Genomic DNA, 13,455 nt, shown 5'->3' with positions numbered 1-13,455 from the left:
GGGGGGTGGGGGGGGGGGGGGGTGGGGGGGGGGGGGGGTGGGGGGGGGGGGGGGTGGGGGGGGGGGGGGGTGGGGGGGGGGGGGGGTGGGGGGGGGGGGGGGTGGGGGGGGGGGGGGGTGGGGGGGGGGGGGGGTGGGGGGGGGGGGGGGTGGGGGGGGGGGGGGGTGGGGGGGGGGGGGGGTGGGGGGGGGGGGGGGTGGGGGGGGGGGGGGGTGGGGGGGGGGGGGGGTGGGGGGGGGGGGGGGTGGGGGGGGGGGGGGGTGGGGGGGGGGGGGGGTGGGGGGGGGGGGGGGTGGGGGGGGGGGGGGGTGGGGGGGGGGGGGGGTGGGGGGGGGGGGGGGTGGGGGGGGGGGGGGGTGGGGGGGGGGGGGGGTGGGGGGGGGGGGGGGTGGGGGGGGGGGGGGGTGGGGGGGGGGGGGGGTGGGGGGGGGGGGGGGTGGGGGGGGGGGGGGGTGGGGGGGGGGGGGGGTGGGGGGGGGGGGGGGTGGGGGGGGGGGGGGGTGGGGGGGGGGGGGGGTGGGGGGGGGGGGGGGTGGGGGGGGGGGGGGGTGGGGGGGGGGGGGGGTGGGGGGGGGGGGGGGTGGGGGGGGGGGGGGGTGGGGGGGGGGGGGGGTGGGGGGGGGGGGGGGTGGGGGGGGGGGGGGGTGGGGGGGGGGGGGGGTGGGGGGGGGGGGGGGTGGGGGGGGGGGGGGGTGGGGGGGGGGGGGGGTGGGGGGGGGGGGGGGTGGGGGGGGGGGGGGGTGGGGGGGGGGGGGGGTGGGGGGGGGGGGGGGTGGGGGGGGGGGGGGGTGGGGGGGGGGGGGGGTGGGGGGGGGGGGGGGTGGGGGGGGGGGGGGGTGGGGGGGGGGGGGGGTGGGGGGGGGGGGGGGTGGGGGGGGGGGGGGGTGGGGGGGGGGGGGGGTGGGGGGGGGGGGGGGTGGGGGGGGGGGGGGGTGGGGGGGGGGGGGGGTGGGGGGGGGGGGGGGTGGGGGGGGGGGGGGGTGGGGGGGGGGGGGGGTGGGGGGGGGGGGGGGTGGGGGGGGGGGGGGGTGGGGGGGGGGGGGGGTGGGGGGGGGGGGGGGTGGGGGGGGGGGGGGGTGGGGGGGGGGGGGGGTGGGGGGGGGGGGGGGTGGGGGGGGGGGGGGGTGGGGGGGGGGGGGGGTGGGGGGGGGGGGGGGTGGGGGGGGGGGGGGGTGGGGGGGGGGGGGGGTGGGGGGGGGGGGGGGTGGGGGGGGGGGGGGGTGGGGGGGGGGGGGGGTGGGGGGGGGGGGGGGTGGGGGGGGGGGGGGGTGGGGGGGGGGGGGGGTGGGGGGGGGGGGGGGTGGGGGGGGGGGGGGGTGGGGGGGGGGGGGGGTGGGGGGGGGGGGGGGTGGGGGGGGGGGGGGGTGGGGGGGGGGGGGGGTGGGGGGGGGGGGGGGTGGGGGGGGGGGGGGGTGGGGGGGGGGGGGGGTGGGGGGGGGGGGGGGTGGGGGGGGGGGGGGGTGGGGGGGGGGGGGGGTGGGGGGGGGGGGGGGTGGGGGGGGGGGGGGGTGGGGGGGGGGGGGGGTGGGGGGGGGGGGGGGTGGGGGGGGGGGGGGGTGGGGGGGGGGGGGGGTGGGGGGGGGGGGGGGTGGGGGGGGGGGGGGGTGGGGGGGGGGGGGGGTGGGGGGGGGGGGGGGTGGGGGGGGGGGGGGGTGGGGGGGGGGGGGGGTGGGGGGGGGGGGGGGTGGGGGGGGGGGGGGGTGGGGGGGGGGGGGGGTGGGGGGGGGGGGGGGTGGGGGGGGGGGGGGGTGGGGGGGGGGGGGGGTGGGGGGGGGGGGGGGTGGGGGGGGGGGGGGGTGGGGGGGGGGGGGGGTGGGGGGGGGGGGGGGTGGGGGGGGGGGGGGGTGGGGGGGGGGGGGGGTGGGGGGGGGGGGGGGTGGGGGGGGGGGGGGGTGGGGGGGGGGGGGGGTGGGGGGGGGGGGGGGTGGGGGGGGGGGGGGGTGGGGGGGGGGGGGGGTGGGGGGGGGGGGGGGTGGGGGGGGGGGGGGGTGGGGGGGGGGGGGGGTGGGGGGGGGGGGGGGTGGGGGGGGGGGGGGGTGGGGGGGGGGGGGGGTGGGGGGGGGGGGGGGTGGGGGGGGGGGGGGGTGGGGGGGGGGGGGGGTGGGGGGGGGGGGGGGTGGGGGGGGGGGGGGGTGGGGGGGGGGGGGGGTGGGGGGGGGGGGGGGTGGGGGGGGGGGGGGGTGGGGGGGGGGGGGGGTGGGGGGGGGGGGGGGTGGGGGGGGGGGGGGGTGGGGGGGGGGGGGGGTGGGGGGGGGGGGGGGTGGGGGGGGGGGGGGGTGGGGGGGGGGGGGGGTGGGGGGGGGGGGGGGTGGGGGGGGGGGGGGGTGGGGGGGGGGGGGGGTGGGGGGGGGGGGGGGTGGGGGGGGGGGGGGGTGGGGGGGGGGGGGGGTGGGGGGGGGGGGGGGTGGGGGGGGGGGGGGGTGGGGGGGGGGGGGGGTGGGGGGGGGGGGGGGTGGGGGGGGGGGGGGGTGGGGGGGGGGGGGGGTGGGGGGGGGGGGGGGTGGGGGGGGGGGGGGGTGGGGGGGGGGGGGGGTGGGGGGGGGGGGGGGTGGGGGGGGGGGGGGGTGGGGGGGGGGGGGGGTGGGGGGGGGGGGGGGTGGGGGGGGGGGGGGGTGGGGGGGGGGGGGGGTGGGGGGGGGGGGGGGTGGGGGGGGGGGGGGGTGGGGGGGGGGGGGGGTGGGGGGGGGGGGGGGTGGGGGGGGGGGGGGGTGGGGGGGGGGGGGGGTGGGGGGGGGGGGGGGTGGGGGGGGGGGGGGGTGGGGGGGGGGGGGGGTGGGGGGGGGGGGGGGTGGGGGGGGGGGGGGGTGGGGGGGGGGGGGGGTGGGGGGGGGGGGGGGTGGGGGGGGGGGGGGGTGGGGGGGGGGGGGGGTGGGGGGGGGGGGGGGTGGGGGGGGGGGGGGGTGGGGGGGGGGGGGGGTGGGGGGGGGGGGGGGTGGGGGGGGGGGGGGGTGGGGGGGGGGGGGGGTGGGGGGGGGGGGGGGTGGGGGGGGGGGGGGGTGGGGGGGGGGGGGGGTGGGGGGGGGGGGGGGTGGGGGGGGGGGGGGGTGGGGGGGGGGGGGGGTGGGGGGGGGGGGGGGTGGGGGGGGGGGGGGGTGGGGGGGGGGGGGGGTGGGGGGGGGGGGGGGTGGGGGGGGGGGGGGGTGGGGGGGGGGGGGGGTGGGGGGGGGGGGGGGTGGGGGGGGGGGGGGGTGGGGGGGGGGGGGGGTGGGGGGGGGGGGGGGTGGGGGGGGGGGGGGGTGGGGGGGGGGGGGGGTGGGGGGGGGGGGGGGTGGGGGGGGGGGGGGGTGGGGGGGGGGGGGGGTGGGGGGGGGGGGGGGTGGGGGGGGGGGGGGGTGGGGGGGGGGGGGGGTGGGGGGGGGGGGGGGTGGGGGGGGGGGGGGGTGGGGGGGGGGGGGGGTGGGGGGGGGGGGGGGTGGGGGGGGGGGGGGGTGGGGGGGGGGGGGGGTGGGGGGGGGGGGGGGTGGGGGGGGGGGGGGGTGGGGGGGGGGGGGGGTGGGGGGGGGGGGGGGTGGGGGGGGGGGGGGGTGGGGGGGGGGGGGGGTGGGGGGGGGGGGGGGTGGGGGGGGGGGGGGGTGGGGGGGGGGGGGGGTGGGGGGGGGGGGGGGTGGGGGGGGGGGGGGGTGGGGGGGGGGGGGGGTGGGGGGGGGGGGGGGTGGGGGGGGGGGGGGGTGGGGGGGGGGGGGGGTGGGGGGGGGGGGGGGTGGGGGGGGGGGGGGGTGGGGGGGGGGGGGGGTGGGGGGGGGGGGGGGTGGGGGGGGGGGGGGGTGGGGGGGGGGGGGGGTGGGGGGGGGGGGGGGTGGGGGGGGGGGGGGGTGGGGGGGGGGGGGGGTGGGGGGGGGGGGGGGTGGGGGGGGGGGGGGGTGGGGGGGGGGGGGGGTGGGGGGGGGGGGGGGTGGGGGGGGGGGGGGGTGGGGGGGGGGGGGGGTGGGGGGGGGGGGGGGTGGGGGGGGGGGGGGGTGGGGGGGGGGGGGGGTGGGGGGGGGGGGGGGTGGGGGGGGGGGGGGGTGGGGGGGGGGGGGGGTGGGGGGGGGGGGGGGTGGGGGGGGGGGGGGGTGGGGGGGGGGGGGGGTGGGGGGGGGGGGGGGTGGGGGGGGGGGGGGGTGGGGGGGGGGGGGGGTGGGGGGGGGGGGGGGTGGGGGGGGGGGGGGGTGGGGGGGGGGGGGGGTGGGGGGGGGGGGGGGTGGGGGGGGGGGGGGGTGGGGGGGGGGGGGGGTGGGGGGGGGGGGGGGTGGGGGGGGGGGGGGGTGGGGGGGGGGGGGGGTGGGGGGGGGGGGGGGTGGGGGGGGGGGGGGGTGGGGGGGGGGGGGGGTGGGGGGGGGGGGGGGTGGGGGGGGGGGGGGGTGGGGGGGGGGGGGGGTGGGGGGGGGGGGGGGTGGGGGGGGGGGGGGGTGGGGGGGGGGGGGGGTGGGGGGGGGGGGGGGTGGGGGGGGGGGGGGGTGGGGGGGGGGGGGGGTGGGGGGGGGGGGGGGTGGGGGGGGGGGGGGGTGGGGGGGGGGGGGGGTGGGGGGGGGGGGGGGTGGGGGGGGGGGGGGGTGGGGGGGGGGGGGGGTGGGGGGGGGGGGGGGTGGGGGGGGGGGGGGGTGGGGGGGGGGGGGGGTGGGGGGGGGGGGGGGTGGGGGGGGGGGGGGGTGGGGGGGGGGGGGGGTGGGGGGGGGGGGGGGTGGGGGGGGGGGGGGGTGGGGGGGGGGGGGGGTGGGGGGGGGGGGGGGTGGGGGGGGGGGGGGGTGGGGGGGGGGGGGGGTGGGGGGGGGGGGGGGTGGGGGGGGGGGGGGGTGGGGGGGGGGGGGGGTGGGGGGGGGGGGGGGTGGGGGGGGGGGGGGGTGGGGGGGGGGGGGGGTGGGGGGGGGGGGGGGTGGGGGGGGGGGGGGGTGGGGGGGGGGGGGGGTGGGGGGGGGGGGGGGTGGGGGGGGGGGGGGGTGGGGGGGGGGGGGGGTGGGGGGGGGGGGGGGTGGGGGGGGGGGGGGGTGGGGGGGGGGGGGGGTGGGGGGGGGGGGGGGTGGGGGGGGGGGGGGGTGGGGGGGGGGGGGGGTGGGGGGGGGGGGGGGTGGGGGGGGGGGGGGGTGGGGGGGGGGGGGGGTGGGGGGGGGGGGGGGTGGGGGGGGGGGGGGGTGGGGGGGGGGGGGGGTGGGGGGGGGGGGGGGTGGGGGGGGGGGGGGGTGGGGGGGGGGGGGGGTGGGGGGGGGGGGGGGTGGGGGGGGGGGGGGGTGGGGGGGGGGGGGGGTGGGGGGGGGGGGGGGTGGGGGGGGGGGGGGGTGGGGGGGGGGGGGGGTGGGGGGGGGGGGGGGTGGGGGGGGGGGGGGGTGGGGGGGGGGGGGGGTGGGGGGGGGGGGGGGTGGGGGGGGGGGGGGGTGGGGGGGGGGGGGGGTGGGGGGGGGGGGGGGTGGGGGGGGGGGGGGGTGGGGGGGGGGGGGGGTGGGGGGGGGGGGGGGTGGGGGGGGGGGGGGGTGGGGGGGGGGGGGGGTGGGGGGGGGGGGGGGTGGGGGGGGGGGGGGGTGGGGGGGGGGGGGGGTGGGGGGGGGGGGGGGTGGGGGGGGGGGGGGGTGGGGGGGGGGGGGGGTGGGGGGGGGGGGGGGTGGGGGGGGGGGGGGGTGGGGGGGGGGGGGGGTGGGGGGGGGGGGGGGTGGGGGGGGGGGGGGGTGTGGGGGGGGAGAGGGTGGGTGGGGGGGGGGGTGGGGGGGGGGGGGGGTGGGGGGGGGGGGGGGTGGGGGGGGGGGGGGGTGGGGGAGGGGGGGGTAGTGGGGGGGGGGGGGGGGGGGGGCGGGGGGGGAGGGGGGGGGGGGGGGGTGGGGGGGGGGGGGGCGGTGGGAGGGGGGGGGGAGGGGGGTGGGGGGGGGGTGGGGGGGGCGGGGAGAGGGGGAGTGGGGGCGGGGGGGGGGTGGGGGGGGGAATATTTTAATTTCTGGGTTGTTGGAAGAAGTGGATCAACCTTCCTGTTCATTTACTCAAGAAATTATCCTCTCTTAGGGCACTTGGATGGTCCACAGCTTCCCTGTATGCTTTATAATTGCCTTTATGTGTGCATGATTTCCTGGTGTAGGTAATGCCTTCTTCCATGGTTGCTTTCTCAGTAGTCCTGGTACCTACAAAGATTTCCACTGAGGTGGTTAAGCTTCCTTGTATATTTCTAAAACCCAACAAATAGTACTCAAACTTTAGAAAGGTCTTCTGATTCTGTGGTACACAAGAAGGTAGAATTGGGTAATAGAAAGTCTTTATGTGTGCTTGGGCCAGGATGATAATCATAGAAATGCATGTAGAGAAGATCAGTGATTCTATGGCTCGGGATCCGCTGGAGGTGTTCCCTCTTTTTGGTGTCCAGAATGAGACCTTTTCATACAATCAGCAATGATGAGCAGTAAGATACTGTTTTTAGTCCAATACCCAGCCTGAAACTTGAACTGAACTTAATATGCTCTACCTAATGCTTTAATATGCTCTACCTGAGCCCTGTGGCAGGGATAGGGCGGGTTATAAATCCAAAAATAAAATTTAAAAAATAATCAATTCATATGCTGCATGGATGGATCTCATTCAAAGTTCAGGGTAATCTTTCCAGTGCTATCGAAACTGGGAAAAGTGTTAAACAAGGCTGCATATTGGTCCCACTCTTATTTAACTTTAATGTTAACAATATGGTAGGCCTGGACCTTCTTCATAACATGACCTTTCATCCCTAAAACTTGCTGGAAGATACATTTCAGTCCTCCTGTATGCAGACGATGCAATAATCCTTTCAAGAACACCCATCAGCCTTAAAAGAGCACTGAAAGCACTAGCATTGTACTGTAAAGAGGACAAATTAGAACTTAATTATCAGAAAACCCGAATCATGGCATTTGTCAAAAGGCCCAAGTATCTCTCATGGAGCATTGATGGTCACAAGTCTGAGCAGGTTCTCTACTCCATCCCTCCAATAGCAGAAAGACTCATGGGGACTGTGTTGCTGGAAATGCACGGAGGGGATCAGCTGCCATCCTTAAATTCTCTAAGATGAGAGGTAGCCATTATATTCCCGTCGGACTTACATTGTTTGAAACCAAGATGATTGCACAACTTCAGTGTGGTGCCCAGGAAGGTCCCTTTACCAATTTCGTACCATTGGGTCAGCCCTTCAAGTTCCAAAATGTGTCTCTAATATTTCTTTACGTCTAGAAGCCAGCTTTATGAGAGTGGAGACTAGAGTATGGGTGGTTATACTTAATTATTGGTTCAGACTGACTTTTCTCCCACTCAGCCTGGCCCCATTGACTATGACTGATGATTTTCAGACTACAAGGAAGCAGACAGTGATAGCCAAAATCCTAACTATGGGTCCTTCTTCACAACCTTTACTCAGCATGGATTATGAACAGGCCAAAGAAGCCATTAAACCAGGGATCTGCAACCTGCGGCTCTCCAGATGTTCATGGACTACAATTCCCATCAGCCTCTGCCAGCATGGCCAGCTGGCCATGTCAGAGTCACAAGGAGTCATTTACCTAATTGGCCATGCTGGCAGGGGCTGATGGGAATTGTAGTCCATGAACATCTGGAGAGCCGCAGGTTGCAGACTCCTGCATTAAACAGTATGTGGTGGATATAGAGTGCCAATTGGATCTAACCATATCTCCAGCCTTCATTGCCAGTAAATATAATAGGTGCTCTGCCTCTCCTATGGGATATCTAACTGACCTTGAAGTACGTAAACAACAGAGAGCTCTGTTCCAGGCTCACCCTTCAGCTGTCCTGGAAGGCCAACACAGGAAGACTCCTTACCAGAAGAGAAAATGACCCCGTGGATCTGGGCACTTAGAAATAATAGACCATGTGTTTTTCTGCTGTCAGTATGATATGCCTTGACTGTACTCCGAGATGCATCTTGTGCTTTTGGGAACATGTTTACGAGGGCTAATGACAAATTTGCTTCCTCTTTGCCTCGAGGTGTTGATTTGAATTGATGCACCTGAGAACAAAACAGGTCTTTGTTGGGGGGAAAGAGCTATTACGCAAATTTAGCAAGTGCATAGTTTTGCACTCGATATAAGCATGGATAAAGCTTCAAGCAGCTCGCTACTGAATATCACCCAGTCTTCAGAAGTTATCCAGAGAGGAGGGGTTTGGACCTGTGGGGCAGAGATGGAATCATATGAATGTAACCTAAAAAATGTCTAAGCAGTAGCACAATCTCTCCTTTCTTCTCTGGCTCAAACCCCCTTTTTGTCTGTTTTATCTTCAATAGCATTTGCACATTCTTTAGATTGTATGCAGCTGATTTTCCCTGGAGATAATCAACTGCCAAGCAATGTTTTTTATTAAAAAAACTGAGCAAAGTTTTTCTGGTAACTATAGAATCGAAAGTGTCCCATACACACACATAGATACACTCAAACACAAACCACAAATTGTGAAGGCTGCTTAAGAAGTTCATTCTCTGTATTTTCTAAAGCTGTAGACAGAAAAAGCCTGCTCACTTGCAGCTTGGGTTCTCAGCACAGTTGAAATAACCAAGCCACTTTGCTTAGTGAAGCTAAGGTGGTCTTACTGCCGGGATAGCAGCCCCTTTGAGAATACTATATACACTGCTTTAAGCTCCTGGGAGGACAAAAATAAATTGTGTAATGTGTGAATGACTGCTTACATCTGAAGTATTCAAACAGAGGAGAATGTTCCTGGAGTTTTTCCAAACATGAATGCTGCAGATTAAGGCAGGAAAAGTATCTTTTACATGGGATCCCAAATCATTCCATTGATGGGGTGTTGTGTGGCTTCCGGGCTGTATGGCCGTGTTCTAGCAGAAACCATGCAGCCCGGAAACCACACAGCACCCCAGTGATTCAGGCCGTGAAAGCCTTCGACAATACATTCCATTGATGTTTCTAATCAAATTAATTATGAATGGAATGAATTTTCAGGTTACAAAAACCTGGGTTTTGTGGGTTTTCCTGGCTGTGTGAACATAGTCTGGTAGTTTTTGCTCCTAACACATCTTACCATGACATGTCTCTGAAGATGCCAGTCCTGGATGCAGACAAAGCGTTAGGAGCAAAAACTACCAGACCACAACCACACAGCCTGGAAAACCAACCACACCCAGTTGATTCCAGCTGTGAAAGCCTTCGAGAGTACATCACACAGAACTCTTGTTCAGACATTTCTTGGAAATCTTGACTGGGTACCAAAAACCTAAGTTAACAACTTTGTGCTGTACCTTGCTGCCATTATACCAAATGCACATCATGGTTACACAGTATTTCTTTTAATATTGTGCTGCAAATATGTGGCATTTCTGATTTCCATGGGGGGAGGGGCTAGAAATTCAAACCCCAAATAACTCAATTTCCTCTGTCTCTTGGGGATATAAAATAAACACTGCTTATGCACAGACAGAAATTCTATCAGGCAGCCATGTGGATACATCTGATTTCATTTCTCAAGCTTTACAGAAAGGGCATTTGCAGAACACTCCCGTTGCCTTCCAAAAATAAACATGGTTTTCTGCTAGCCACATTCTTTCAACCAAGAATGGGTTTAGCAAAGAAAGAAGTTTTGCATTACACTCTGGCAAAATAAGACAGATAACCTGTATTGAATCTGCTATCCTATCACATTAGCAATCTCCCTTTATGGGTTCTTCTAATCCACTGTGATCAATTTGACAAGCAACAGAGACTAAGACCCAAATAGTCACGATTCAGTTCATGTACAGTTGCAGGAGGAGGACCTGAACCACCTTGCTCCTGAGCTGGGCTGGCAACCAGGATATCCTGCTTATAACTGATTGTTTCTGCCATTGCGTTGGCACCAGGCTCCAACATAGATCACTTGGAAGTTCGTTTGCAGCTGTGATTGTGAAAGCACTCTGGATGCATACTGGTTCTTGCTACCTAAACTCATATTCTATTTGTGTGATTCTGTGTGGGAGTACTTCCATTGCTACTGGACTGCACACCAAAAAGAAATTACTCCATTCTGGCATGGCTTCTCTTGGCTCAAGATTTGTGTCAGATTAACTAATTTGATCTCAGAGAGAAACAGTTGATTGTTGACAATATCAAAATCAGGCAACTAAACAAATAGCTGCTACAGCATCAGATATCCAGATTCTCATGGTAGAAAATGTTACACCTGAGTATTAACTTTTGATGTATCCATTACCCCTTGCTTTCTCTCTGATTTGTGTATGTCATCATCAAGAAATGTCCACTTTGATGAAGGCTCAGATATCTTCCCCCCTCCAAACACCCATTCAGGTGTTTCTACACTTCATCCTTCTTGTGCTCCTTTCATTGCCCACCTGCCATCTTGTCATTCTGAACTCTGGTCATCCAGGGCTCATTCCGCACATGCAGAATAATGCACTTTCAAACTGCTTTCAGTGCTCTTTGAAGCTGTGCGGAATGGCAAAATCCACTTGCAAACAGTTGTGAAAGTGGTTTGAAAACGCATTATTTTGCGTGTGCGGAAGGGGCCTAGCTCATACCCGCGATGTAGAATAATTTTAACTTTCAAACCGTTTTCAGTGCTCTTTTTGAAGCGCGAATGGCAAAACTAATTTAAAACAGTTGTGAAAGTGGTTTGAAAACGCATTATTTTGCGTGTGCGGAAGGGGCCTAGGTGTGAATTGGCAATGGGCTATATGGGCATCTGGCTGAGTTGTAATGGGAGTCTCCTTGTTCTTCCATGTGCTTCCAGTTCCGAGGCCAAGTCAATCTTCATGTCTTTGAAGACTGGTGTGGGAACTCTATTGAGCAGCTGAGGAAAAACCTCCACTTCCCATTGTACCCTCATGTGAGTATTCCATAATAGACAGTGTTGTTTACTTGTGCCAAGTAAAGAAGAGCCATATTTTCCCCACACATGTTATGTCGCTTCCTAGATGACAGCAAACAATGTTTGTTTGTTTTTACCATTAGCCTACTCAATTTTTTTAGAACACCATTGTGGAAGGTGCTGGAAGCTACTGAAATTTATCTTCAGAATGTGGTCAGACACACATATCATTTCAGTTTCAATCTATCTGGATCGTTTCTGGAGGACAAGAAGCCATTTTGCAGGACTAACACAGTCTGCTGTTATGTTTGGAACTGAAACTCCTTTGGCATTGCCATTCTTTCTTCTTGCTTGCTTCCCCTCCAATTACTCTATATCTGCGAACAATTTACTATTTAAAGAGTCACATATTTGTGGTACTCCTTCCTTATATTGCACCAAATCCTATAGAACAGGCTACCTCCATAACATCCTACCACTTAGAGAAGTAGGGAGCATGAAAACTCTGTGATCTCCCCAAACCAGCTGTCCATATTCCAAAAACAGAACAGGGAATCTAGGTATCTTAAACACTGACATTTACTGAGAATAAACTTGACGATTGAAGTCCACTTTAACAGGCTAACAATACATCCTGTGCAGAATTATTCTGGTCTAAGCCCATGGAGTTCATTGACTTTAGACTGGAGTAACTCTACATAAGATTGTATTGTTCCATGGTTATCTGCTTGGAATGCATCCCTGTTCCAGAATACATGATTTCTATTCTTTATTCTTGCCAAGTTGCATTTTGTACATTCACATCTCCTTCTCCCCTGATTTCCCATTCCCTTTTCTTTGTGTTCCTACATTTATTGATGTTGTTTTTTGCCTGTCTTTCTACTTTCAGACACGGACCACTTTGAAGAAACTGGCAGCCGCTCCAAAATGGACCAACTATGGGTTGCGTATATTCGGCTATCTGCACCCATTCAGTGATGGTGAGGGGAGGCTAAACAATTCCAGGCTCAGGTGGTAGGACAACAGATGAAAACAAAGGTTTAATCTCAAGTATCAAGAAGTACATTTTGTACTTTTCATGTCCATATTTTTGAAGCAGGTTCATCTTTATTAAGTTTTTGTTTTTTTAATATAAGCAAATGTGTTCAGGCTTCTGACAGAACAAATGTGGCTTCTTTTCCCAATTGTCTTCAAAGTATCACATCATTCTTTAGCACAACAATAATGTCTGCTTCTGAACCATTTATTTCCTAAACTGTTAAAGACAAAGCTGAAATGCCTCCCAAAACTGCTGCCCTTTGTGGGGGACTGTGTGTTAGGTCTCGGAACCTTAAGCCAATAAACAGACTCTGAAGTATTGATCAGCAGCGTTTATCAATGAGGTATCGAAGCACCCTACTTGGCAAAGCCAGTTCTGAAAAAACTGGCATTCACAGTCCCCTTTAATCCCCACTGAAAGCCCCCCTCCAGTTTTCCCAAGAGTTTGTGAAAAACAGTCTTTAAAGCTAAGGCGCCCCAAGGTCAGCGGCAGATAGCAAGTGAGAGCATGTGAAGCCATAAAGTACAGATCAAGGAAAGAATGCACAGATGGTTACATATAGCAGGTTACATATATCTTTCTAGCAGCATTGATTCGGTATCTTAAGCAGTTACATAGATAACATCCCCATGCTTCAAATGAAGCAGCCTTATACCAAATCAAACCTTTGGCCTATCAAGGTCAGAATTGTCCAGGTTGAGGCTCCTCAAGGTGTCTCAGGTGGAAGTCTTTCACATCATCTACTACCTGATCCTTTCAATTGGAGATGCTGGAGATTGAACCTTCTGCATGGTAAGCAAATGTTCTACCACTGAGCCCCATGCTTCAATCTCCTGTTCATTTGAAGGAGTAGGGAATAAAAGCCAGTTCTTCAGTTTAGAGTCCATCGTTCTTAACCACTACACTCTGCTGGCTCTCTGGAAAACTGGAAATAAAAGAAAGTTGCATCAGGTGAGGTTGGTAATTCTGGATATTCAGTAATGACAGTGCCTGTTTCTGACAATTCCATGCTGTTCATAAAGTTAGGAGATCCGATGCTAAACTCTTATTTACACAGTTTTTAAATTAGAAGGTACAGGTACTCGCCACACTAAGCACTATTTAGTCTCACTGATTTCAGAAACAGAAATACTTAAATAATACTATTGGGCACCAACAGGATATTTATTGTTAACTTTGGCTAAATTTTGCTTACTATTGTTGACATGACGTATTACTCCATTTGACAATATTGCCATAGTGAGACTGAGTTGTATAATTTGGCATTACTGAGTTTTGTTTTTAGTCTGCTTACTCTTTTTAACTGTATGTACCACCTAGAATGCTTTGCAGATAAGCCTGGTGACAGGAAGAAATGGTGTAATTAAACCATTGTGAGCCACTCTGTGCCAAGAAAACAATTATTTGAGATTTCCCTGTTGTGTCTAATATAAGGGCAGGTCTATACCATATAATTATTCAGCTTGACTTCTGTTGCTTTTTCTCAGGGAACCGTGTGAGTTGTAACAAGGTGAAGCATCTAGAGTAGAGATTCTTTATGGTAGTATCTGCAGAAAAGTTCGTAGCAGCTTTGCCGATAGCCCAGCCTCAGCTCGAAGTTCCTCATCAGAACTGGGAACCAAACAAGGTCACCAGTGTTGGCACCTAGATGGGAGGCTACCAAAGA

At 64.2% G+C, this 13,455-nt stretch overlaps 1 protein-coding gene across 1 annotated transcript in view; it reads left to right on the top strand.

Moving 5' to 3' along the window:
• Nucleotides 1-13,455, top strand: part of B4GALNT3 (beta-1,4-N-acetyl-galactosaminyltransferase 3) — a 403,403-nt gene that overhangs the window by 363,846 nt on the left and 26,102 nt on the right. The window contains exons 4-5 of the mRNA XM_048501513.1: nt 10,673-10,768; nt 11,640-11,730. Coding sequence (XP_048357470.1) covers nt 10,673-10,768; nt 11,640-11,730 — 187 coding nt within the window. The remainder of the gene's footprint in view (nt 1-10,672; nt 10,769-11,639; nt 11,731-13,455) is intronic.

This window comes from Sphaerodactylus townsendi, linkage group LG06 (assembly GCF_021028975.2).
Source record: "Sphaerodactylus townsendi isolate TG3544 linkage group LG06, MPM_Stown_v2.3, whole genome shotgun sequence".
NCBI classification, from domain to species: Eukaryota; Metazoa; Chordata; class Lepidosauria; order Squamata; family Sphaerodactylidae; genus Sphaerodactylus; species Sphaerodactylus townsendi.
Note: the sequence above shows the minus strand (reverse complement) of the source record. Positions and strands in the feature narration are given on the sequence as shown.